We start from the raw sequence: 27,279 nt of genomic DNA, 5'->3' as shown, positions 1-27,279 counted from the left end.
ATTTTACAGTGATTAGCATTACTGTAAGAAAAAGCAAGTATTCTTGATTTTTATGAAGTGTCAGTCGTTTTGACAAATGGAAAGACACTGTTGCACCTTATATAATGGCACATACATTGAAGACAGTACCAAGGCTTCCAAATTTTGTGATTCCTGGGTGTTGTTTACTTCATACAGAAAGGATCATCAGAATTACTAGAGTCAGTTATCTAACCTGTATGATGATAGGTTTCAGTAGCATAGAAAATCTAATGAGATCTCACAAATGGAATTAAACAGTTCTTAATATCACTTAAATGCCGTAACTTAATATTTAATTATTTTTAGACTGATCAGAAGAAAGAAGTTCTTCCTGTGCAAGAAGAATCTGATCTTGAAAAGAAGAGAAGAGAAGCTGAAGCATTACTTCAGAGCATGGGGTTAACACCTGACTCTCCTGTTGGTAAGAATATTAATATTAGTTTGAGATAAACATTTTGCCCTTCATATTTTGTTGTTAGGGTTGTGATATTTATATAACTACCTTGAAAATTCCATGGCTACTGTTATTTGGGTATGCTTGTCTGGTTTTGGTACTACTTTGTCCTGCATGGTTATCATTTATTGTAATGTCCAGTGATGTGTCTCAGTACTCATTACTAGTAATATTTTGCAAAAGAAGTGTTTTGTACTTGATAAATTTTTTAGCATCTTTCAGTTGAAATATATAAACATGATATTTTCATTCTTTTTTCCTATCTTTACTGCACATTGTTCTTCTATATTTCTTCTCTCCCTGTTTCATAATGTCAAATCTAAATTCTGATATTTTCATGCAGAGTTGGCTTGTTTTCTTTCTGTATATTTACTCCCTAATTCTCCTCGTCTCAAATACCTGACAGACTTTGATGAAGTAATAGCAAGGCTAAGTTTAAAACTAACTCTCTGGGAAGATAATTCATGTTTGTACCATTCTTGGTTGGGTGTATTGGTATAGTATATTGTTTTGTTGCTCTCTGCATTTACCTAGCCGCGTTTCTCTGGAAAATGAAGGCAAAGAGGGTGATACTTGAACTCCACTGCTTTTCTTACAGGTTTGAAATTCAGGAAGTGTTAAAACTTATTGTTCAGATTTGGTTTAATGATGATGAGAGTTTATTTCAACTGGGTTGGCAAACATAAATCGTTTGTGTAAGTCATGGTCTGTGTGTGTGACTACATCTTCTTAATCGCTTTTGGCCAATTCTGTAGCGTTTGAAAATGAGCATGGAATACCGTTAAAGACGTTCCCGTTACAGAAGTTGCAGCAGAAATTTTTTAGTAGCTTGGACTGTTTTTTCTGACAGATCTGGAGATTGTGTTTGGGCTGTGTTAGCACTAGAGAATATTATAAGTAGTCAATTCTTATCTATTGGAGACTTTATTTGGCAGACTTGTAGTTGAACACTTTCTTGTATGAAGTCTTACTAAGGCAGTTGACTTGAGACGCTTACAGAAATACATATATATTTTAATCTGTGTGAGCAAATCTGGAAACCACACGATAGCCAGTCCTCAAAGGAAATCATCACATGGACTTAGAGTAGGAGCTGTATGGTTAAACAAACAAACAAGCAAAACCAAACCAAACCAAAAAAAAAAACCGCTCTGAATTGCTGGCAAGTGAGAAGAGGGCACACCTCCGTCAGTACTGTGTTTAATTCCGTTGAGCCCTTCCTTAACTGCACCCATCCGTGTACACCGATTCTCAGATTCCTTCTGTTCCCCTGCACGATACCCAGACCAGCTCCAGATCCCAAACTAAGCTAAAATGCCCTACCCCCTACCTCACGATAGTGTGCCTGAGGGGCGAGCTCAGTCTGCTGACTGGATACTGACAAAATATATACTAGTAAAGTACCAAAGAGAGGCGGCTCTCTTACAAAAGACGGCAGCACGAAGTATAGTATGAAAAGTGTATACTCTTGATACTCTTTGTATAAGAAGGCACAAGTTACTGAAACAAAACAGCTTTCGAGAAGTCACTGTAGTTTCATCCACCGTTGGGGTAGGTCGAATTATACTTGGTCTTAAGACTTATGCATTACATAGGTATCACCTAACTAATGGGAAGAATTCCTTGAAAATAGCTTGCTCCACGAGAGGGCGATGTAGCATCAAATACTAAGCTACTTAACCCTGACATAAATTGTAGTTCAGCTCTTGAAGCAGTGTATTTCTTGGTGTCCGCAGTCTGCTCTCAGTTATTAACTATGATCTTACTATTTTTTATTAGGTTAACTTATTAACTTTCTAACTGGAGAGTGTGCAAATAGATAAAACAACTACATCTGAAGTATTTTGAATACTTTGAATAGAATATTGTAGAAATTTGAGGAGAAACCGTAGTTGCATTTAATTGTCTTGGTGAATTTTTAGGTGATGGTAAACCTTGTTCTGCTTGTATCTATGCATGTTTTGTTTTATTTTCATTCTCTTTCCCTTCATGTTCTTTGTATTACAGTTTTTTTCTTTTATGGAGAGCTTGATGGAGTTTGAACAGCAGGTTTTTTTCTATGAGGAAAACGACAGATTTGTGTTCTGTGGGAAGAAATTTGAGAATTAGGATTTTTTTTTTCTCTTTGCTCATACGGAAATCTGAAAAGATTGAATTCATTTGTGTGGGCCTCTTCCATTTAAAAATTGCTGTAGTTCTTATGTGCGTTACAGGAATGTCTTAAATAATTGTATAATGTCGTTCATTTTTGGTGTTATACAAAATTAAATTGGCCTTGGTTTCATTTATTACTCACTCTTGTAATGATGATGCAATAGTTTTGTAGTCAAGTTTGTTTTGATTGCCATGCTTATGTTTTAGACTGTTTCACAGGGTCACAAAAGAGAGAGGGCAGCTACTTTAGAGGCCTTAAAGACCCTGGAAGGCTGTTACTTGCTTTCATCTCTTGCTAAGTGATTAGAATGGGTGGGATGAAAGAGTAGTTTGGCTGTAGAGGGAAAATTACACAATTTGAAGCATAACAAATATGTTTAGATCTGGCTTTTTGATCTCGGGTGTCCTAATTCGTTATTTATGTCTTCACCATGTATACTGTTATCAGTTTATTTCTAGTTTGAATTTTTTGGCCATACTTATTTCTAGATAGAGCTAAGTGACTCTTTTTTAATGGCAACACAATGAACAGTATGAGATTGGAAATTTAATTAAGGAGTGAATGGGTTGACTGAATGCTTTACATGTTACTGAAAAGTGAAGTGTATAAGGAACTTTGAAACACTTCCTGATTCTTAAGCATAAATTTAAGTTATCATTTTTAAAAAGAAAAGTTGTAAGAAATATTGGAATAGTTTTGTGTTGTTCAAATTGCATGATATCATTCATTGTTACTTATCAGTTCCAAAAGCCATGTTGCTTTTTAAACTGTATTTGCGGTCTTAATCTAAATGCTGGAAATAAACTGACTTTTAAGAAAGTTTCAATGTAACAGTACTAGACAGTTTGTCTAATAAAAAGAAAAAAACCAAAAACAAAACCAAAAACCCAACACCAGACACTACAGTGTGTTTGGAGTGGATGACACAAGATTTATGTTTGACTCCAACTAATGCAAAAATAACGTTATACTCTGTGACAAAACCACTATTTTGGTCCACACTTCTGCAATTATGTATTTTGAGACAAAATCACCAGTTAAATATTTGTTAATGTAGCTGGACGTCAGTTTTCTTAACAAATATGTTCCTTTTACTTTTAAGCAACATGATTTAGTCGAAATTATCTTTTGAAAGTTGGTGCCACGATTTAGTAGAAGTTGAGTTTTAAAGATATAATTTCAAGTCATTTTCTCTAACGTCTTTCCCTCCATGTCTTTTTGTATGCCCCAGGTGCATAAATGCCAAACAATTGCATGAACGTCCAGCATGAAATGTTAACATTGTCTTTTCCCCTCTCTTTCTGCTGTTCATTTTCATCCATTTATTTTTTGTTTACCATCACTTTCTTTTCTTAATACTTCATGTTAAATTAATTTGGAAACATCCTAAGCTGTGCAACCTCTCCGAGTAGTAACAGCGGATACCTGTCTGTTTCACTATCTAGTCCCTCCTCCTACCTCTCCGTCTTCCAAATCTGTGAGTACGCCAAGTGAGACTGGAAGCCAGGACTCCGGTGATGGCGCTGTTGGATCTAGGTACGTCACTTTCTTTGATGTGTTCGTTTATTTAATGCTTGTTATTTTGAATAGTAGAAACTTTGTAAGAAATTAAGGTTAATGACTTGAATATAAGGTTACAATGGTATTGAATCTGTAAACAGTGCCTGTTTTACCCAAGTTTTTTGCTTTAAAATTTGAAATACAGCTATATTTACTGATTTGAAATTGTTGACATTAACTCCAAGTTGTTTAAACTTGCAAGTTTGAAGTAAAATGAGTCTGAATGCCTTGTGGTAATATTCTTGTAAACGTGAATGTATAAGGACGGTAGAACAACTGGAAAAGTCAAACTTTTGGGCTCTTTCCAGCTTTTTAAAGAGTGTTATCATAAGCTATTTTCTTTTTCCAGCTGTTCTAGTAAAAGATGTTGTCTACAAACCTTGTCTTGCTTCTGAATTTTTTCATATTCAAAACAATATTGCTTGAGTTGTTTTACCTTGTAGCTATTTTATCCTCTGACACAAAACTGTGCCATTCACAATTTCCCTCTTTTGGCCAAAGCATAGCACCATGTTAGTACAGCTGCATTTTTTTTCAGCTCCAGTACTTGCTACGTTCTTTTGAGTTGGTTTTTTTTTTTTTTATTGGCATGACAGTTTGAGAAATACAGCTTTAAAGACAATCAAATATTTCTGTTAAACGAGGAATTCAAAGTGGGGACTTATGGGTAATGAGATGAGAAACAGTACCTCCAAAGGGAGTTTCCACTGTTTGTCATATCCCGTCCCCAGTCTGTAAACAAGAACAATATTTGCCTGTTAATATTGATAAATTATGTTTTCACAGCAAATAATTGCTCACATACTTTAAATTTACTGTGTATATTTCATGAATGAAGTCTAGTTAAAGCACAGATGTCCTCAGTTACTTTTGTGCCTATGAGTCTTTGTTTTGGAGAAAGAGTGAATACTTATACTACTTTCACACATCTTTAAAAAAGACTATAGTAATATCTTGTATGCATATGCATGCATAACCACACAATCTTAATCTAAAATTATTCAAAATTTTAATGATTTAAACAAAAGTTATTAGTTGTTTATTTCCAAGTAGCAACTGCTAAGTTAAAACAAGGGTAAGAACAGGCAACAGATACGCACACAAACTTTTTGGTAGCGCATATGTGCTATCTGGAGGATGTGGTTTGTTCACTGTGCAACTGAAATTCACTTGTCATGTAACCAAAGAACCAATATCATTGCTCTTTAATCTAGTAAAAGCAAATTTTAAGTAGTAATCTCAAATGTCAATTAATTTATTGAACTGTCATTTTATATTTAAATTCGCTGCCTAGAAGAAAAAGAATTGTTTGATAAATAAATTCTTCTTTTCATGCATAACATAAATTCAATATGGTAAACAATATGTGTCGGTCACATACCTATGTAGTCGGACTCCACATTCATGTTGTATACTGAATTTATCTCCACCTCATGAGCGTTCTGTGTTCTCTGATTTTATGTTCCACGTATGTAGTAACGTAACGCTGTTTTGTGCCTACTTTTTTATGACAACTTGAGAAAGCTTATATTCTAAACCTGTGTAGCTTCAGCCATTTGCAAAACTTAAAACTAAATGTAGGTCTTAAACACTTCTGTGTCTTGGAAATTGTAAAAAAAAAAAAAAAAGCTGCTGCCCTGGAAATATGGAGCAGAGGTATAACTGTATAGCTAGATTTAAGGCAATATATTGTTGCTGTTAGAGAGACTCCCCTTTTTCTTTTTTTTTTCCTCTAACCACTGGATAATGTTGTTCCCCTCTGCTGGTAAATGGATGTGTATATCCTACTATATTAGTAAAAATGTATACAGCATGCTTAACGTACACATCCATTTGAACCTGAAAAGCCATAGGAAAAGTTGGACTGTATGATAATTCCCGAACATTATACCTGGAGTTCACAGATGACTTCTGTGTCAGTATGAGATATGTTAGCAAGTTCAAGTTGTTCCAATATTCTTGAAAGGCTTAACACGAGCCTTTTTATATCAGTGTATTATTTCAGTTCTTTGATGTGTTGTCACTCCACGGTTCTCTGTTCAGGCTGGAACTGTGCTTTACAAAGATGACCTCCTTTGTTACTTTAGTCTTTTTTGCTCTATGGTGCTGAATCTTCCTAGTAACTTTACTTACTTAGTGATTAGTAAAACATTGTTCAGACTTTGTTCCTGCTGCTACTTACATCTCTCTTGTTTTATTTTCATCAGTAAACAGTTTTGTCTTCCAGTTTGTTACTGTTCCTTTGCATTCTTTCTGTTCCTTCTCTCTTTTCCTCAGTTAAGACTAAGAGTTCAAGACTGAAGATTAACATAGTTGGTTTATGTTTACGTTAGGTGGATTCTTCAAAGATTTAATTCAAATGCATGAAGTAGTACTTAGAGATATGTGAAGCATTAGGAGTAAGCCTGGATGCGTAGAAGTTCAGACATACATGGAAGAATCCGTTCTATTCTATTCACTGAAGCTTATAGCTAAATCAGTACAACTTAAGGCATAATAAATTTCTGGAAAACAAAAGAGTAGTATTTCATGTCATTGTGGTACAAATAAAAGATGAATTTCATTTCAGAATGTTGCCTTTATTTTAAAGGAAAATTTGGGAGAAAGATTAACAGTAACTCCTATACTGTACATTGACTTTAACTATTTTAAAAGGCAGACTGTCCCTAGTACCATTGAAGAAAATGCTGAAAGTTAAAAGAATGCTTTGAAAGCAGGAGAGCAACCTCAGGATGATCTAGGTCTTATACTAGGCACAAAAGTAGGAGTCTTTAATTTATAGCCCTCCCAAGTGTGTTTGAAAACACTGGCAAAGTGTTTGACAAGTGTTGTGGTAATGTAACATGGGACTAGCTGAAGATGAGAAATCTTCCTCTGCAGAAGCAGTCTGAAGGTTTTTGTTAGAGGGGTTGTTTTTGGTTTTTGTTCTCTTTTTTTATATATAACAGTACTGAATCTCAGTACAAGCAATATCCAACCTGAAGTCTCAGGCACCAGTTTAAACTCCAAACTTAGGTTTACTTGTCTGAGAAAAATAGCAGAAACCTAAAAAATAAGTTTGCTCAAAATAATTAAGTTTATGATAAGCCGGTCTATTTCCTAGCAGATAAAAGGTATGGCGAGTTTGGGGATTTGGGTGTTAAATTGTTGCTGAGGATGCAGTGGTTCTGTAATTCTTAATTAAGCTATAATCAATTACTCTCTGACACACTCTCTACAAGAACAAGATAATGCATGATACACCAGTACCTGTGAGTTTTTATGGCATTGCCTCTAAACTTTTGAGATCAGCCTTACCTTTAGGAATTCTGCACTTGCTTTAAAAGAATATTACCATTCTTAAAATGGTAGAGGGAATATATGTCTTTTATTGACTTACAGTACAATATTACATTTTCTTTATTTTTCAATTTGTTAAAGAACACGATTTAAAAAATACAGTAGCATGTAGAAACATAAGAAAAAAATATATGTTTGCTTGTTGATGTTTCCTATATGCCTGTTTTAAGCATAAAAAACTGTTTTAAAACTCTGCCTAAGTGTCATAGTAGGCAGTAGCACTAAAGGAAGCTTTGTGGCGAAGGCTAAGAATGAAGAGAGAGAGATGAAATTTAGGCCCCACTTCATATTTCTTTTGATATAAAAGTGACTTGCAGGGGGTGCATTCTGTTTGTTATTCCAATGAGATATCCAGAGTACTTTGAAATGTGCTATTAATATAAAGCCCACTATATCTAGGAGATTTAAATACCTTAAACAGAGTTGTCGCTAAATCAGATGACACTTACAAGCCCAAGGCAGTGCTTAACCCGTAATTACTGAAATGTCACATCTTGGAAACTCTAGCAGTTCCCTATCCCAATGGAAATGCATTTTTGCCTCTCTACCAAAAGGTTTATGTGTTGACTCATTTCCTTTACCAATATGACAATTTCCTCCACATATTTAATGCTCTGGGCAAAACTGCATTATGTTAACAAATCTGTCTTCATGTGACATGACCAAATCTGTACTGACTTAAAAGAGAGTTTGAAGTCTGTAATAGTTCCTGTCAGTAATGACAATATTTTTATTTGCCTCTCATAAAGGGTACATTTGTTTGCGGATCTTTAACTTTCAGTCTTTAAAATAATTTAATTCTCTTCTAATAGCTTGGAACTCTGTATTTGCTTTTTAACTTTTGTATTTACTGCATGTATTATTGCACTGAAGTTTTGGTGAATTTCACTTAACTTAAGTTACGTTGCTTCTTTTCTTGTGAAGAATAAAATAACTGTAAGCTTACTATAACTCTAGCATTTCATAGTGTATATTTGCTTCACTAATCTCTGGCCTTTTTTGCTAATGCTGCATGGTTGTTCAACTTGTGGTATCAGGACGCTGCATTGGGATACTGATCCATCAGTTCTTCAGCTTCACTCTGATTCCGATCTGGGGTATTGCATAGATTTATTATATTCCCTCTTTAATGTATTTATGAATAATGAGTATTAGAGCTTTTTTTTTTTTTTTTAAAGACTTCAAGTAATTGTTAAGAGAATATTCTGTGAATAATGAAAGTTCAGTGTCCCAAGACTTAGTGTTGTTGGTTCATAATAGGAAATTTTGATCTTGTGACATGTATGTAAAGGTGCCTATTTCTAATAACAAAATTCATTGGTTAATATTTTTCTTTGAATCTTTCTTTGGCAAGATAAACTTTAAAAATCACTTCTTTAAAATAAAAAGCTTAGAATAACTCTATTCAAACCAGACAGAATGACTCCCATCTTTTCATATAACATCTGCATTAATATGTCAAGTATGCTTATAAAAACTGTAGCTCTTTATAAGTGCTTGCTAAAACTGATAACGTGCTATGAGAGTTATGATTCAGCCCACCAAAAACTTTAGAAAAGAGTTTTTCCTTTTTCTTTCCTTTTATATTAGGAGAGGAGTGGATAATGAGAAACTAAATTTTATGCAGATAAATTGTTTTTAATTGTTGGATCATTGTAATATTGACTACAATACCTACTGAAATTGCCTTTTATAGGAAGTCACAGTGACTGAGGTGGGTCTGATTAGTATGATGTGCCGTTAGGTGATACGGGCTGCATCTGCATTTATAAGATCATATCTCATAAGCTAAAGGGAGAACGAAAGCGTTGAGGTTTTCAGTATCATATATTCTGGAGTAGTGTGTTATGGATAACTGACTTGTCAATGTGTGGACTTCAGATCAGATTTGCAGTAGTGCGTTCTAAATAGCATCTTAGAGGTAGATGAAAAGATGGGCAGCACAGTTAAATGGAGTAGGAAATGCTTTCTCGTTCAGGATAATTAAGCCTTTTTTCAAATTTGAAATCCTAGAACCGTAACCTTGCAAACATGACTTGGGGGGGCAGGTCTCTTCCACTGAAAATAGGGTATTTCATATACGCAGTAGTACCCTGGTCAACAGCAAAAGAGCAAAACTTTAAAATGCTAACTTATATTCCAGATATCTGTATATGTTTGCACGTCTTTCTTCTTGTCTTAAATGTATAAATAGCTACTGACCTTGAATAGTAATAGTAATAAAATAAGTCTTGTGACTTCTTTAGGGGTTAGTTTCTATTAGATTTAAGTTTGACTAGGCTATGTTGTTTGACATGATGGCTATGAATTATTTCATATTCTGCCTAGAACAATATCCAGAAGTTAAATATTTTTTCTGACGTTTGTATTCATTTTATTTAGACGTGGGCCTGTTAAACTTGGAATGGCCAAAATTACCCAAGTTGACTTTCCTCCTCGAGAAATTGTTACGTATACAAAGGAGACGCAAACACCTGTTATGACTCAACCAAAGGAAGGTGAATGATTAATTTACTATTGAAGTTCTTTTTTTCCGATTATAATAATGACTGCATGAGTTGGAACCAACACTTCATGGTTTTGAAATTTAATAAGATAGAATGAAGGTTGATTTGTGAGATAATTGATATAAATTCTATTATTAAGTTCATATATGTTTTGCTTAAGAATGTTATTGTCATTCTGCGTTTTGTTTAACGTTGCTCTTAGTAATACTTGTATTTTCTCACCCCTAGTAAACATGCAGGTTAGACACATTGAGTCGCTTAAGGAGCTGAAAGCTCACAAATAAGTGGGATATATTTTGCCTTTACAGTACTTAAGAAAACCCATACAACTTGCTTGAAGGTTGTGTATCCATAGGCAGTTGTGGCAGTAAACAACAAAGTTGGCTAATGAAAAAATGCCACTTTTTAATGACTTCTATTTTTATGCATTGAGTTTTAAAAGTAAGAAGATGTTCCCTCGCTGGACCGTGGCCTTTCTGTTCTCGGCAATTGAGCATATGCATTGTTTCAGGCATGACTTGGTGGCTTTTGAAGAAAGGTATCTTTCCAAAGAAAATGCAGTTGGTTAGTAAATTTGCTTTTCAATACTGAAGGACTTGAATTTGATTGCAAATGTTAATCCTGGCCTCGTTTGCATATAGTTAAACAACAGAATCTCTTAGTTGGTTATTATGACTGCCTTTGAGCATGTGTGTCTTTGCTAGCAATTTTAGGACACGGTTCTAACCATAAGTTTGCACTTTTTTTTTTCTTTTCCATGTGTGAATTCCTTGGAGCTTATTCAAGGAGATAAAAACACATCTTAAGACGCGACAGGAATACGTTGAACTTAAATATTGGGATGATATTTCCACAAACTTAGGTTTTTCAGGATTTACCTGAAAATGGTTGATGTTGAGTTGTTGTTTTAATTTGCATCAGTGTGTTGCTTTTGTTGAATGGCTAGAGTGTGTGTTGAAGCCACTTTGGCAAGTTTTTAACTAGATGCGGATGAAACTGTGAATAGGTTTAGGTGGAGGTAAAAGACGAGGCAAAACTAAGGAAATTTATAGCAGCAGTTACTGCCAGGTTGATAAGTTTGTTTTTTTTTTTTCTCTCTCTCTTTTTATCTCTGGATATCCGGTGTAAGGAGTTAGCGTGTGTTCAGAATAGAAACCACGTGATCTTTCAAACTTTCCTTACTCAGCAAGCCAGAGGATATGCCTTTTCTCTTTTTATTGTTTTTACGCAATTACATACTGCGTTTCAGGTTAGATGCTCTTTTTTACTTTTTACGAGCTGGAATGCATGTTACTATATTTTATTGCATGAATTATACACTTGACCTACGTGCAAGCTTTCTTTTTTCCTCCCTTCAATGGTTTATATTTGCAGTTCTTTAGCAGTTTAGCTTTGTTCTTGTGTGTTGACTGCAATTTGAAGCATCAGCCAGTGAGCTGTCATTTTGCTGGTTTGTCAAGCACCTCTGCCAATGTAAGTCACCTCAGTCAGCAGTCATGTACATTTTCCTTCAAAAACTTGACATTTCTGGGGAAGAATACGTTTTATTATCTGGGGAATCTTGACAGTGCTTTTTTTCTGAAGCAACAATGAAGTAACAAGTGTTGCTGTTAGATGTGGTATAGCCTGGGCTGCCAGTAACTTGCTCTTTCTTTCACTGATCCTGATAGGAGTTCTGTGTAGCTAAGTGGTTGTTTTTTGTTTTCTTAAAATGTTTTGGCAAGAGAACAGCTTTTACTTAAAAAAACAAACTTACTGTAGTAGTTGCCAAAAGCAGAGTTTATGGGGTGTTTTTTGAGGCATGCAGAGGCTGTTTAGCGAGGTATTTCTCTCTAATGAAGTGTTGTTGCAAACTTGGAATAGGGTGAATAGGAGTAAGTAGAAAGTAATAAAATTACCTTACTGTGTCATTACTTATTCTATATAAATGTTATTGTAAATAGTTCTAGATATAGTCTAAATAGTTATATCTGTCACAGCTTGTGTTTTAGGTTTAGGTTGAATCAGTTCCACTTTTTTGAAATTAGTTGAAGTTAATCTCTTAAGTTTTTAGGGCAGATAATGTGGTTGAAATCTAGCTATTTAAAGTTGAATTTAAAACAGTTTCAGAGGCCATAGCTATTCCTAAATTTCCCTGACTCTTTTACAGGTTTTCCTGTCTTCTTTTCCACATGATTTTTCTCTTCCTTATTGTTTCCATATTTTAAAAAACAAAACAAAACCTTTTTACTGCTTACTTTGTATGTCATTTCTTAAATTATTTTGTCATATTAATCTTTATATTATATCAAAATAAACAAGTAAATGCGGACATGAAAGCATTTTAGCTAACAGTATCCTTCTAAAGTATACTGAGAAAGGAAATAACTTGTAAAATGACGTGTCCCGTGGGACTTACTGCGAATGAATCTTAACTAGTGGCAAATACTATTTCTTGATGAGTGGGCATCCTACAATCAGGCACAGGGATTTTTAGCTGCTTAATTTCATTTTTTTTTTTTTTTAAATACTTGGCCTTCATTTAGCAGGAAGGAGAAAACAAACGTATTGGTCATAAACATATTGGGGAATAAAATGACCCTTTAGTTCTACCATAATAAATTTAGTAGCTTACCTCTGAGCTAACCGTACTAACACACAATTCAAAATCCAAATAGGCCACTAAAACTGTTTTTCTTTTTCCATTCTTTATTTTCTTTGCGTCCCTTCATACATAGGTGTTTTGGGGTTTTCTGCTTTATTCTCCCTTGCTTTCCCCTTTCCTTTCTGTAATCCCTCAGGGGTTTTTCTTCCCTCTTGCAGCTTCATCATGGAATCTGGAAACTTAGTACATAATTTCTGTGCTTGGAGAGTTTTGCTTATCCTGCCTGCTGCGAGTGGAAATTGTCTGGGATTGATGGTCGTAGTTTTACGCTCTGTGGATAGGCTATAGTTGAGACTTAACTGTAGTGGAGCTGAAAAAATGGATTGTCCACGTTTCTGAGAAGGTGCTCTCAATGCAGATGTCATCTCCTGATCCATTCCACCTGAAAATAATGTTCTTTTCTCTCTGCTTGAGAGCCATCAACATTAATATTATGTATATGTTTCACAAAAGTGATTTAGAATTGATACTTTTTCATAATTTCAGTGTCAAGTTTTTTTTAAGGTCCATCTTAGGACTGCCTAAATACATTCATATGTTTGCAGTTTAATATGTGATCTGAAATAGGATACAGGTTAAAAAAAAAAAAAATCATGCTGCCCCAAAAGTTTGCGTCACCAGATGAGAAGTTTTGATTACGAGAAGAAAAATTTGAAGTTTTTAAAAATATTAGCCAAAAGTGATTTTTCTAAGTTGTCAGAATGCAATTATATATGTTGTAAAATAAAATTAGAGGTGCTTCAAAATACCTCGTTGATTCCTGTTTGTTCTCGCAATCTGAGTATTAATTGTTTCCGTTTTAGTTAACTTCCCTGTAAAGTCAAGGTAATCCTACAAAGTACGCTTGAAACTTGAGCTTGCAACCTGAATTTACACAAAAAAGGCTTATTTTTCAGTAGCTTATATACCAGCAATTTGTAGCTTGGCTAGGTTAGCTCCACTGTTCACACCTTTTTTTTTTCTTTTTTTTTTTTTTTTAATAAAGTGGACTGGACAAAGCCTTTCTTAATTATGCTACCTTGCGATGTTAAAATGCTGTTGGAGCTATGCTTTTGAACAAAGGAAAATTGAGACAGTTTTATTAGGCTGCACAGTTTCACAGGTGCTTGGCGTTGGCAGAATGTTATCAAACCTGTGCAAGTCCAAATGCGGCACACTCGCTCTGCAGCTTTAGGTCTGCTTGTTCTGTAAGCCAAATTGTGCTAACCCTGATGCTGAAAAAAACCCAGTTGTCTTTATTCTGCCTCTGTGTGATACAAGTGCTTATGTAGTTATATTGTGACATGAACTGGGAAACAAATTCAAGATAAAACTAATCTTTTTGGGAGTAGAGCTAGGAGGCAGGGGAAGTTCAGTTTGAAACGAAAATAGTTTCCTAATTGCTGTAGAAATCTTTATGGTAATATAAATGAGGTGACAGTTATGTGGTGGAGATTCACATCCTAAACTTAAAGTTAGCTTTTCAAAATGCCCCTTTTGGAGTAACTATAACAAGCAGTTAAATTTAAATACTGAGTGCCTTTTACCTGAAGAGTTCTGATTTTAAGATGTGAAGGTTGCTCATCTCAGGAGTTAACAAAAGGGCTGCGTTTGGTTGTGTAGAATCTAGACCAGGAAAATTCTATTCGCTTCTAGTGAGAGAAGGTAGGTGGATTAAGTTCAGACGGTCAAGTGTGTTGCACTAGCGTAGACAATACCAAATATGAAGCAGCTCCCCCATTTCAGTGAAGACAAGAGGCTCCTCAGGTGCAACGGCTTTGAGCTAGTGATCATCTCCATTCGACGTGAAAGAATGACCAGTTTGCTTGCAGACCTAAATGCTGGAGTTAAGAGTACTTCAGTGTTGTTGGCACCATCAGCTGCCTCCTGCTAAGACCAAAAAGCACTATCGCGAGTATTACAACTTTTTCCACAGTTCTTCCTTTTTTTCCCCTTGAAAGACTTGTATCCGTAATACCAGATGGCCTTATCTTTCTCTTATGCAATGCCCAGCTCCTGACTTTGAAAAGTGACACCACCATGTAGCTGTAGGCATTTAGCGTGCTAACAGTTCTCACAACTTCCATTATTTTGTTTAAGTGCTAATATGTTGCTTTATTATGACCTCAAAGTGTTTTAAAAAATGTTTGTCTTGCTGAGACTGAGTCTTTTATAACGTCGTAGAAGAATAAAATCGAGATCTCTCCTAGAAATCAATTTCATTTTGTGATTAGAGATTGAGTCCTCTTTAGAGCAATAAATATTTTGTCACAGGAAGTCATTCAGTGTATTCTTAATAGTACAGAAGACTAAATTTCCCCAAACCGAAGTTAAGAAACGTATTTCATGGTTCTTGTAGGAGGATGTTCAAATCTAAAGTAGACTTAGAGAGCAGATCCATAACCCTTGTTTTACAGACTTTTCATATGATAGTTGCAACCCAAGGCTGCCCTTTCCTCGGGGTCCTGGGTATACAGGTAAGTGACTGAGGCTATAGATGAAGAGAGATGCAGTAAGAAGTGACTTCAGTGGTGGAGGTCTTGCTGCTCTGAAAACGCCTTAACTTTGATGGAAATGCACACATGCATCTTACTGCATTATTTCATTTTTTTCCACATTTTTAGTTGTTTTCTCTATCTTTTCTATAACTTCAGTCTCTAAATCCTACTGTTTCTGTAGCAGCTGTATTTATTATATAAAAGAAACTAAATGAAATCATGAAATGCTTCATTATTCTGAGGAATGTAGCAGAGACAATACGCTCATTTTTCTCCTCCTCCTGTCATGTCCTGTTTTGTTTGTTATTCTGTGATACAGCAATGATGGCCAGCTTTTTGGGTTGGGGACCAAATGCATTTATTTTGGCTTGATAAAAGTCTTGTGGCATAGTCAGTGCCATTTTTCCCTTTTTCATAACTAGTAAGGCTAAAGAGCCCAGAGGTCTACACAATCATTACCACTTCAATAGTTTTTGCCACCGTCATGACATGAACATCCTATGTTTAGCCCATTCTGTTTCCCAGCATTTTCATTCTGTCATCCCCTTTTCTATTATCTAAATCCATTTCCCACCTCCCACGATGCCGTGTGTAACACTGCTGCCTGCTTCGTTCGTTGTCCAACTTTGGACATGCTTTTTGATATGGTCCACTAGTTATTAGGGTTGTTGTTTAGCTTCTCTTTCTGCATGCTCTACCAGACATCAGACTTTCAGAACTACTCTCTGAAAATATATTTGAAATTATATTCCCTTCATACTCTCATTTCTCTCTAGTAGACAGCAGTAGTGGCAGTTTCAGCAGCAGAGAGATGTAATTCGTGTGTGAATGCTGGAGCTTGTCTTGATGTTCTGCGTGGTCCACTCTGCAGCCACTGCAGAGTACTGTAATACTGGTGCTAAATTTTTCTTTTTATCTGCAATTCTTGCTATACTGCTTTCCGCTACGCTACCTGATCTTTTCCTTTGTGATTTGCTAACATATTTTTGAAATTTGCATAGGAAGAAATTACAGTCCTCAGTGCACCCAGAAAAGATGTGTTGTGGGTCTTTAATGTGGTTAATCCAAAGATAGACATATAGGTGGACACAGTTTTGCTTGAAGACTGTCACAGTTGAGGATTTTCCTGGGCTAACGGAATACCTGTAGCTAGTGCTGCTGTACGATACAGTGCATGTGCAATCACAACTAACCGCAGGCAGCACTGCTGCATTAGCTCCACTCTTCTGAGGATGTATCTAGTAAAGTCTCCAAGACAGAGAATGAAAATACTAAACCTGTTTTGTCTTTTTAACTCTGACTTGTAGAGTATAGGACTGGACCTCTGGATGCTTCTAGAATGAATGTATTATTTTTATATTACTTCTTTTAAAAATATTATAATGGAGCCTTATATTAGTGTATTTTCCTGTGCATACTTTAAATGTACAATGAAATAGAGATGGGACAGCTTGATATGAAGACACATTCAAGTTAACAAAAGCCACCCATTTCACAGATGATTTAACTTTGATTAACCTACTCTGCAGCAACAGATTATAGAGTGAAGTTCCAGTTGTCTGAGTAGTGTTATTGCTAGGTGCAGTCTAATTTACAGCACTGCTTTTCTTTCCATCTTGCCGAAATACATCACAATTTTGATGTTAACGCAAAGTAACAATTCAATGGTTCATTAAACCTGTTTTTAGCCTTCATTGACAAGAAGTTTGTCACTTCTAAAGTAACTGCTACTTTTATGCAATCTTTACTGCTCAGTTTATTACCTTAGATTCCCTGTTCCCCTGTCAGAAAAAACATGGAGGTAACCGCTTAGCATATTGTAATAGCTGTTCATCCATATGTTGATGCGACGTAGTCCTGTTTCCCATCTTCATGGCCCTATGGCTTTTCTAACTCTTAGCAGCCTTTCTTTTAAATAAGCAATTGTGTTTTGTATACTGACAGGTGAAGCGGCATAAACAGAGTAGATGGTCACTAATGAATAAGGAGGAGGATGAAGTGAGACTGTGCTTTTGAGATTTCCAAATTCGTATAGCTGACTTTAAAAGTGCAGCACACCTCTACATCATGTGGATTTTTGACTTTAGGTGTGAAACTTTTTCAGAAATAAAATGTCTGATCTTCTGGTGTTTGGTTGCTAGTGTATTATTGCCAGCTCCCTGCAAATACCACCACCTGAACTGTTATTTAATAAAGTCGAGATAAATGAGAAGAAGGAGAAGTAATTAAAATAAACATTTCTGACCTCTATGCTGGCCCTTGGCTTCTTGCTGTCTTTTTAGATTGTAAAGTTCTCTGAGAAAGCTTCCTACTTATGGATAATGAAATCAAGAATTTGTGTACGTGCCTGACTTTTTTTTTTTTGTTTTTCCTTCAGGTTCCTTAATGAGAAAGTTAATTTTGCTTATGACTTTTCTTACTTTAGAGAGAAGATTTTAGATTTACATAGGTACAGATAAATCGCAGCGAGATGACATGTTCAATTTCACGTCTGATACTTTGAGAATATTAAAATAAGTGCTGTATCCTGCATTTAAATGCAGTTATATCAGCTGGCTGTATGCAGTGGAAGTACTATGAAGGAATTTAGATCTCTGTATAATATATGCCATTTATGTTTCACACATTAAAAAGCAGGAGCAATCAACTAGATGATCTTTTGAATAAAATATGTAGATTAGAAGGTCACTTAGCACTAAAGGGTTGACCGTCTGCGTTTGACAAGAATTTGACTCCTGTCACTGAAAATGGTACTTAGAATCAGTGTAGTACAGCTAACTTAGGGGGCTGGGCTGAAATTTCTAGTTTGGTACGTTCAAAGCTAGAACAATATATCTGGGGTGACCCAAAACCAAACTTTTGTATTTGGGGCATCGTTTAGGCGTGCACGGTTGATTGGGTGGGCAAGAGACAGAACAAGAGGGGGATTTTTATCCAAGCGGCTGTAGTGTGAACATGTTGTCCTGTAACTTGTTGTTCTCAAAATCATGTTTGTTAACTCGTATTACATTTATTTATAATTAACCAGTGTTCACACCTGTAGCAATTTGACATTAGGACTTCAGTTGCTTTAGAATGGCTACAAGTTGCACAGTTTTGAGATTACTGGTCCGCTGTACATGTGAATCCATCTAGAAAGGAGCAGTGTCTTTCTGTTTCTCTGTGTGATTATTTTGCCCAAAAAAGCTTTCATTTTTTTTTAAGCAGCACAAAAGCTGTAATTGGCATGCTTTGTAAGGAAGTGTCAATGTGCAAGAGAGTGGAGATCACTAAGAATTCTTTTACGCGTTCTTTCCCCTTTGCACCACCGCCTCCTCAGCAGGGTCACTGAGATCACTAGCTTTTCTTGAAATGGCCATTTTCACTGGCAGGTGCATTATACCCTGTATTTTCAGATTGTTTTTCCATTCTGAATGTTTGGCAGGTTGATTGCTCTGGCTGCATTGACAGAGAAAGGGCTGACAAATGCGGTTGGGCTGGCTGAAAAGACAGTGATTACTGTTTTCCTTTGTGGCTGATTGAGGCCCTTGAAAGGAAAGATTTTAACCTTCACCATTTGGTTCAAAAGTATGAGCATATATTGAAATCATTCATGCCATTTATCCTAGTTCTGTAAACTTGTCAGAACGTAAAAATCGCTCAATTTCAAGTAATGTAGGATTGGCATACGTCATTATCATTTTGATTAAGTTGGAGTTTGTATTATTGTGTGCATTATACAGTGTCATTTAAAGCTTTCTTTCCTGCAGGTACAGTTATATTTTTATTGCCTATACTATGGAGTTAGAAAGATTTTCAGACCTCTTTAAACCCTATCACTATGTGTGTGGTTTGGCAGCTGGTATGGCCTACAAGCTGTATTTTGTTTGCAGGGTAAAGGCTTGTCTGTAGACCTCCTGGAGTGCTGGTAATTGCACAGGCTTGCCATTGGGGAAAGACATGATTGGAAGCAGTCAGGCAGAAAAATGTTGTGCCATCCCATTGCCACCTCGTAGCAGAGAGACAATCCTAACAGTACCATCTGGTTGTTGCTATCTCGTCAGCTGGCCTGGCTGCTGGGACCACGGCTTGGCAGCTGGTTCCCATCCCCTGACCACCCTCTTTTTGTGTGTGTGTGTGTGCATGCGTGTGGATTTTTTTTTGTTGTTCTTGTTAGATAACTTTGAACGTGGGTCAGGGAGATGGCTGCAGCAAATAAGCCTAGTCCCTGCTGAATACTGTCTCATTACTTGTGATGAGGCATGTAGCAGACTCCTGCTGCCATTCCCTTATAGACAGAAGACATAGCTGTTTAACCAGTAAAAATAGTCTTTTCAGAACTTTCTTCTAGAAAGTGGATGAGGAAAAGCCAGGAAACGCATATTCCACAACACTAACTTAAAGTTATTTTCTGGTTTACAGTATTCGAAGAATAAAATGTAGAAATGCAGAAAGTGCTGTAAACCTTGTCAATATTCCCAAACATTAACATTTGATGTTATTCATTGCAATTAGGGAAAATACATTTTGCTGTAAAGTTCTCATTGCCGAACATGATACAGATAATGAGACTTGCATTTAGAATGACAGAAAAAATGTAATCTCCCTGCTATTATCTTTAGCAAAATTTGCCTCTCAGAATAGCAACCTGAAAGCTAATGTAAGCCATCTTCATGCCATGCGAAGACCCATTAGACTCTGATGGTTTCAGATCACAAGTAAGCAGCTGCTCTGTAGGCTATTTTAGACATTTGATTTTCTTTATTCTACAGCATTAATGTGTCAGTATGTTACATAGAACATGCATCCACTGCATGATTTTTTTTATGGAATCATTAATGCTTCTAAGACAGATATCTACTTTGATTTCTTTAGTTTCTTATATGCCTTATTTCAGTTTATACAGCCACATCATTTAGTGCAACTAAGTACTAAATCTGGGTGTAGATAGTGTTCTGAAGATCTTTTGGTTCGAGATAATGTTATTCTTTCTGGGGACTACGTTTTACAAATACAATCATTTTAAGTTAACTGATACCATTTTATATCAACTTATTTGAGATTCCTGTGGTATGTTACTGTTCCTCTTTAAAAACATTGACAGTCTGATTGTACTGTTTCTCCTTAGATGAGGAAGATGAAGATGATGTGGTTGTACCAAAGCCATCAGTTGAACCTGAGGAAGAAAAAACATTAAAAAAAGAGGAGGAGGAGGAAGGTACAGTTCACTTCAGGACACTTTGAGTGTGCTGTAAAGAAAGACATCTAGCAATTTTTAACTTCTTTTCTTTCCATTAAATTGACATTAATTTGACTTACTTTTAATACTCAGTAAGCAAAATATATAGAGTATAGAAATGTATGGATGTTACAAAACAAATCTTGCAATGTAGTGATGAATACTCTTTTTCTTTCTCAAAAACAATTTGTGAAAATCTGTATTCCAGAGAATCTATATGTGATTCTTTTCCAGCTGCCCCTCATGAACTTACGGAAGAGGAAAAACAGCAAATTTTGCATTCTGAAGAATTTTTAAGTTTCTTCGACCACTCCACAAGGATTGTCGAAAGAGCACTTTCTGAGCAGATTAACATTTTTTTTGACTATAGTGGAAGAGACTTGGAAGACAAAGAAGGGTAACATGGGAGCATTGAATGCTTTACTGTGAACGTGCAAAATTTGTGACTGAAAAATGATCTAAGATTAGTATTTTCTAATTACTTTTACAGAGAGATTCAAGCAGGTGCCAAACTATCCTTAAATAGGCAGTTTTTTGATGAACGTTGGTCAAAGCATCGCGTTGTCAGCTGTTTGGACTGGTCATCTCAGGTAAAACAAGGCTTACGTTACGTTAAGCTGGCATGTTTGTAAATTCTTCTTGTTCTGTGCAGGTGACTCTTCCATAGCTACTATTGATTGCCAAATGTGTTACTTAGAACAGTTCTTACATGCTCCATAGTTTGTAAACAGAACTGTTAATCTTTTGAGAAAGGTAGCAAATCTCTGTAATACTCAAAGTCTTTGGCATATTTATTTCTGTTGATGGGTTACATTGTAGAGGTATTAGCTTTAGAATACAAAGCTCATGTAAATGTGGTGGTGTTTACATTTAAAAACAAGTTATAATGACAAGCAGAACAAGACCTTGATGTGTAAGTTAATGGTGCTTTACAAGCTAAGCTTTGTAACAATGACTCTCTTACCTGACATCATTTAGTTTCTCATTTGTAAGGATGATGCCAGATTTCTTTTAAACCTATTTTGGCAACCTAAAACAAAGATTCTAGGATTGTCTGGACCATTAGCTGGTTATCTTACTTATTTTGAATCTTTTTCACTTATTTTACAGTACCCAGAATTACTTGTAGCCTCTTATAACAACAATGAAGATGCGCCTCATGAGCCTGATGGGGTGGCCCTTGTATGGAATATGAAGTACAAGAAAACTACCCCAGAGTACGTCTTTCACTGCCAGGTATGATAAATTTTTCTGTCTCTGCAGGCTAAAGATTTTACATTGATGAACTTGGACAAGTGCCAACATAATGATTTCTCTGGGCTGGCATTCACTTTAACCACATATATTTGCAAACAGATGTTGATAGCTGGAGACTTCAGTTTAGAAACATGCCTCTTTTCCTGAGTTTCTGACATCATTCAGTATTCATTATTGTTTGAAAAGGCATTTTCTTATTTTAAATTATTTTAAAAACCGGAAACCCTCCTGTGTAGGAGTTGAACCACAAAAGAGAATTTCTGTGTTAGGGGACTGAGGGGAGTAGTATACTACTAGAAGTCAGTTTACAGGGTAAAATGAAGATGGCCTGAGGACATGAAAGCTAGGAACATATATGCTTCAAGTGGAAAAAGATGGATGGAGGTTTCTTAATAGTTTTCTGAAGGATAGAAACATGCAAATATCTTCCATTACAGCAAGCCTGAGATAGAATTATGGCAATAATTATTATTAAAGTTATGTCTGAGAAACTGCATAGTTGAATTAAAATTAAGTTAATCTGGTGTTGTCAGATTACTGTCAAAGCATAAATTGCAAAGGTAACTTTATTATGACAAAACAGATTCCTACGTTCTCTAAGTAAATGACCAGAGAATGTAGCAAAACATTATTAAAAGCTTGAGTATCTTGAGTATTACTGGACCTTCCTGTGCTAATGCACTATGCTAGGAGGAATAAGTGTGTGTGTGTGTGTATATATGTGTGTGTGTGTATATGTGTGTAAATATATATGGAGGAAAAAAGGAAAACTTAATTTTATGAATATAAGTTAGAATTAAGATTGCTGGAGTTTCACATCAAGGGTTTGTGAATCCTTGTGTCACTGGACAGTGAAATACCACATGGAATGAATCTAGACAGAAGACTTATAACTGATCAGGTTTTCTTTAGTTTTAAACATAGCATTGCTGAACGAGGTGTGTGTGTGTGTTTGTTTTGTTCTGTCTTTTCCCTTTCAGTCAGCAGTGATGTCAGCTACATTTGCAAAATTTCATCCCAATCTGGTGGTTGGTGGCACGTACTCAGGCCAAATTGTGCTATGGGATAATCGCAGCAATAAGAGAACCCCAGTGCAGAGAACTCCCCTTTCAGCTGCTGCTCACACGGTAGGGGGTGAAATATCTACAAGAACTGTTTTCCCTGTTGAGATGTATTTAACCTCTAGGAAACCCTGTCCAGCGCACTTGATGGATGATGCTTAAATGTTTATGTCCGTGTTTTTCCAACGCTGTCACTGAGGAACCAGTTTTTGAATGAGACAAACATCAGTTTTGTAGGGGAGTGTTTTTCTTACTGTACTGTGATCAATCTTATATGTCTTATGAAATGGTGAAGTTGTGTATTTTATAGCATATTAACTACTAGAATTGGTTACTTGGAAACACCTTTTTCTGAAAATATTTTATATTCCTTAGCACCCTGTGTACTGCGTAAATGTCGTTGGGACCCAGAATGCTCATAATCTGATTAGTATCTCAACTGATGGGAAAATATGCTCTTGGAGTCTGGACATGCTTTCCCAACCACAGGTATAGCTTTGGATATATGTAGTATCTGTTCCAGATAAACATATTGTAAAACTTAATGAATCTCAAAAGCACTAATAAACATTTTCACAATACACAGAAGTATGCTTACAGTTGCTTTACAAGCATCTAATAAAATATTTTTTCCTCCTGTAGAATCAAATATTCCCTGTAGATCCTTTTATATATTTTTTTGTTAATTTTGTTTAAAACTGTATTCACGGCTAAAGGAAGAAAAATTTCTTATTCCTGCCCAGTTCTATATAATCAAAACACGAAAAATACCTACTGTGAAGAAATCTAAATGACTTTGTGTAAATGTTAATATCAGCAACTTTTTTAAAATTTGGACTGTTATCACGACAGGATAGTATGGAGCTTGTTCACAAACAGTCCAAGGCTGTGGCGGTTACATGCATGTCCTTCCCTGTTGGAGATGTCAACAACTTCGTTGTTGGAAGCGAGGAAGGCTCAGTGTATACTGCGTGTCGCCATGGCAGGTGAATAAAACCCCTAATTTTTCTAAGGGAATAAAAATAGTGAAAGTACAAGTCCCTGTATGCTTTACACTGCTGAATACATTTATAGTGCATGTTTAGTCCTTGGTCTTGAAGTAGTTGAAAATAGCTGTGTATGAATTCCAGTGCACACTTTTTCCCGAGTGAGAGCTTCATGTAAACCAGAGAGAGTTAGAATATTGAATTGCTACTGCGCTGTCTTCATTGGCTAGGGATTGTTTGCAGTGATGAGGGCAGCCTTAGGTCGCTTTGGTTTTGTTCATTTGAATTGTAGCAGAACATTCCAAACTTTGTATCGGTTCTGTAGATAATTTTTCAGTAACATCACGCACAAATCTTAAATTGGCTAGCTTTTCTCCTGCTGTTCAATCTATTTTGAAATTGTCTGACTGTATCTTATCAATTGCTTTCTTAAATATAATTGAGAGTCCAGGTTTCATCTCAAATACGCATCAAGCTTGCTGCACAGCTCTTTGGTACCAAAATAGCCAAAATTGTATCGCTTTTGTGCAACATCATTCTCATCTTTCCCCCCCACCTCTTCCCCTTCCTTTTCATCATTCCTGATAGGAGATTACTGGGGATATATTGTTACTGGTTTGTGTCTGAACTTTGTCTCAACAAGGTATATGTAACTTCTTTTTTAAATTGAGGGAGTTTCCTGTCCGTTTCTGAGGACTGGATTTTATTCTTTGTATGAATCAAAGTTTTAGCTATTGCTTGAAGAACTGGAGTTAAGTCTGTGCAGACTGGTACCTGCTAAATGAGACTCAGCTTCCTATGGTATATTTTGGCACTTAAGTATAACGGAAAAGAGATGTTGCAGCTAAGGTCCACATTCAAACCTTGTCTTCCACGTTCCTGTTGTGATGAAGCCTTTTGCAATGGGGTAACATCTGTACAAAGCAGCAAAATCTTCTTGTGATTATATTTAAATAAACCAGTATGGCTTTCAGAGAAATTAACCTTAATTGTATATTCTAAAACAGCAAAGCTGGAATCAGTGAGATGTTTGAAGGACACCAGGGACCAATCACAGGTATCCACTGCCATGCAGCAGTTGGACCTGTAGACTTCTCACATCTTTTTGTCACCTCTTCTTTTGACTGGACAGTAAAGCTTTGGACAACTAAGGTAACTACAATAGTTCAGTGGTTTTCTGCATAGTGCTTGACACAAGGTGGTGCTATAATGTAACTTCAGTAAACTGAAGTGAAGTTGCCGTTCTCTAGGTCCCCTAGCACCAGCCTAATTGATCCATACTGTTTGTTTTAGTCTCCTACAAAGAGGAGACAGATGATGAACAAAACTGTAGCTAACAACATGAAGATGACTTTGCTTTCAGATTGCCCATCACTTGTGTATTTCGGATTCATTCTGTTCATCCTTTTACCCTTTGTGTTCAACTATTACAGAGTAAACAAGTTTAAATCATGTTGTAAAATTAATCAGATATCTTTCAGAGGTAATGAGCAATGCCAGTTACCTCATAATATGCATAAGGCAAATGTTTTGCTACAATTTTGTGGAGGACTAGGAGACAGCCACCAGAACTCATGTCAATTAAACTCCATGTAGGGGCCTGCTATTCAAATATGTTTCATTCCCATTGCCAGTGTTGCTGCTTTCTCTGTCACTTTTGCTGTCCTGAGGAATGCAAAGCAGAGGAAGCAGAGTTAGAATCTCTCAGTAATAGTGTGAAGCACTGTTAGAGAACTCCAGCCAATGCTGGCTTTCAGAGACTTTTAATGCGTTAAGTTTATAGTATCCTAATGATATTGGCTTCTTAATGATTGTTTTATAGTAGCAGGCAACAAAAAAGGCTGTATGCTTAGGAAAGCATGTCTGATAATTACAGTTATTTTTGGCTGCTTTTTGCAGAGGCATTTTTTTAAAAGTAAGTTAAAACGTGGATCACTTTTAGCTATTGCAGCTAACACAGTTGAGAAGTTCTGTTTTTCGCCTTGCTTGCTAGCTTTAGAGTTTGAAGTGCAGAGTGCTGTGTCCACTTTTTTTCAGAATAATAAGCCTCTCTACTCATTTGAAGACAACTCAGACTATGTTTATGATGTTATGTGGTCTCCAACTCACCCTGCCTTGTTCGCCTGTGTGGATGGGATGGGCAGACTTGACCTGTGGAATCTCAACAATGATACTGAGGTAAGGCAGTCGGGTTAACAGTGAAATGTGGTTGGAACAGTGTTTGCAGAATTTCAAGAAGGTGTTGACGTTTTACCAGAGCGTTTTAGTGGAAGTTTTTTTTGGAAGGGGGGGTTGTTTCTTTGTACGTTTTGGTTGTTTTATTCTGTAGCTCCAATAGGTTCTATTCCAATAGAATAATAGACATTATTCTTGGGTTAGTAATTCAAATTGCTTCTCATAATAAATAACAGCGGTAATGAAATTGTAATCTTACCTGTAACAGCAGCACAAAACCTCTTGTCAGTGTAACACTGATCCACATTGTGAAAGTGTTTGTAGATCTCTGGTAGTATGGTGTTGGTAGCCTACAGTTTAACGTTATGAACTAACCTGTTTCCCATGCACCACTGTTGTTCTTACTTGCCATAGTAATACTGTAGCAAAATTGTAATTTATTTTTAAACTTAAAAGGTTTCAGGTTTGAGTTTTCTGGTGTGGGTATAAATTTACCTATAGTATAAAACTTTTTCCAAGTTGAAACTGGTAGGTGAGAGGAGTTTCCAATCTCTACTACTATAAAAATAATAATAAAAAAATCATTTGGACTGGATTTGACCCACCAACACAGCTGATTTCATTCCTGCCCTTGGTCATCATCTTTCATGATGACCCCCGAGGCTCCCTCTCCGTCTTGATTGAATGCATGTCTATCACGTGGTCAAAGGCATGTGCCTTCTGTCTCATGACAGGAGCTTTTTGATAGATGTCTGTACTTGGCTGAGGGACAGAGGATGTATTGCTTTGGCCATATCACTGGTGGTGGCTTTTGGCCATTGAGAGCCTTTGTATGATCTGCTTATCCTGCCTGAATTGAAATGTTGGGCACTTCTTTCTGATATAACGCTGAGGGACTAGGTACGTTTATGCAATCTATAACCATGAAATCCTCATGCAGTTTTAACAATGTGCTTTAAATGGAAACGTGTTTTAAATGGATACAGGTGCCAACTGCAAGCATTACCGTGGAGGGCAATCCTGCTTTGAACCGTGTGAGATGGACACATTCTGGGAGAGAGATTGCTGTAGGTGATTCAGAGGGACAAATAGTTATATATGACGTTGGAGAGGTATGTATACAATATATTGTGCAAGGTACATTACGGAACACCTGAGTTTATTTGCCTTTTTACTGAAAAACTGTTTTTTTCCTAGTAGGAATAAAGCTGTAGTTTTCTTTAAAGATTAATTTTAATTTCAAATTAATCTTTCCTTTTTGTTTCAATTTCAAGTATTTTAGCCTAACTTTTTGGCATTTGGTATGGCCAAAAAAAAAAAAAAACCTGTAAGGCTGGTGAAATAAAGATGAAACAGTCGAGGATTTTGTTTGTAGAGATTTTGTCAGCGTTGCAACTGTGGCACGCATGAATTGTGACCATATTA

The 27,279-nt window shown here is 36.1% G+C and overlaps 1 protein-coding gene across 7 annotated transcripts in view; it reads left to right on the top strand.

The window, feature by feature from the left end:
* Positions 1-27,279, top strand: part of DYNC1I2 (dynein cytoplasmic 1 intermediate chain 2) — a 35,520-nt gene that overhangs the window by 4,704 nt on the left and 3,537 nt on the right. For 2 of the 7 annotated variants that reach the window (XM_068948596.1, XM_068948595.1), the window contains exons 3-16: positions 328-442; positions 4,076-4,166; positions 8,567-8,626; positions 9,912-10,027; positions 20,265-20,354; positions 20,610-20,772; positions 20,866-20,965; positions 21,486-21,611; positions 22,613-22,759; positions 23,069-23,182; positions 23,546-23,679; positions 24,687-24,831; positions 25,717-25,857; positions 26,841-26,966. In XM_068948596.1, the coding sequence (XP_068804697.1) occupies positions 328-442; positions 4,076-4,166; positions 8,567-8,626; positions 9,912-10,027; positions 20,265-20,354; positions 20,610-20,772; positions 20,866-20,965; positions 21,486-21,611; positions 22,613-22,759; positions 23,069-23,182; positions 23,546-23,679; positions 24,687-24,831; positions 25,717-25,857; positions 26,841-26,966 (1,668 nt within the window). Of the gene's footprint in view, positions 1-327; positions 443-4,021; positions 4,167-8,566; positions 8,627-9,911; positions 10,028-20,264; positions 20,355-20,609; positions 20,773-20,865; positions 20,966-21,485; positions 21,612-22,612; positions 22,760-23,068; positions 23,183-23,545; positions 23,680-24,686; positions 24,832-25,716; positions 25,858-26,840; positions 26,967-27,279 lie in introns of all 7 variants that reach the window. The other 5 variants (XM_068948594.1, XM_068948593.1, XM_068948600.1 and 2 more) reach the window with 3 other exon arrangements.

This window comes from Struthio camelus, chromosome 6, assembly GCF_040807025.1.
Source record: "Struthio camelus isolate bStrCam1 chromosome 6, bStrCam1.hap1, whole genome shotgun sequence".
Lineage (NCBI taxonomy): Eukaryota > Metazoa > Chordata > Aves > Struthioniformes > Struthionidae > Struthio > Struthio camelus.
The sequence above is the reverse complement of the archived record's forward strand: the minus strand, read 5'-3'. Positions and strand labels throughout refer to the sequence as shown.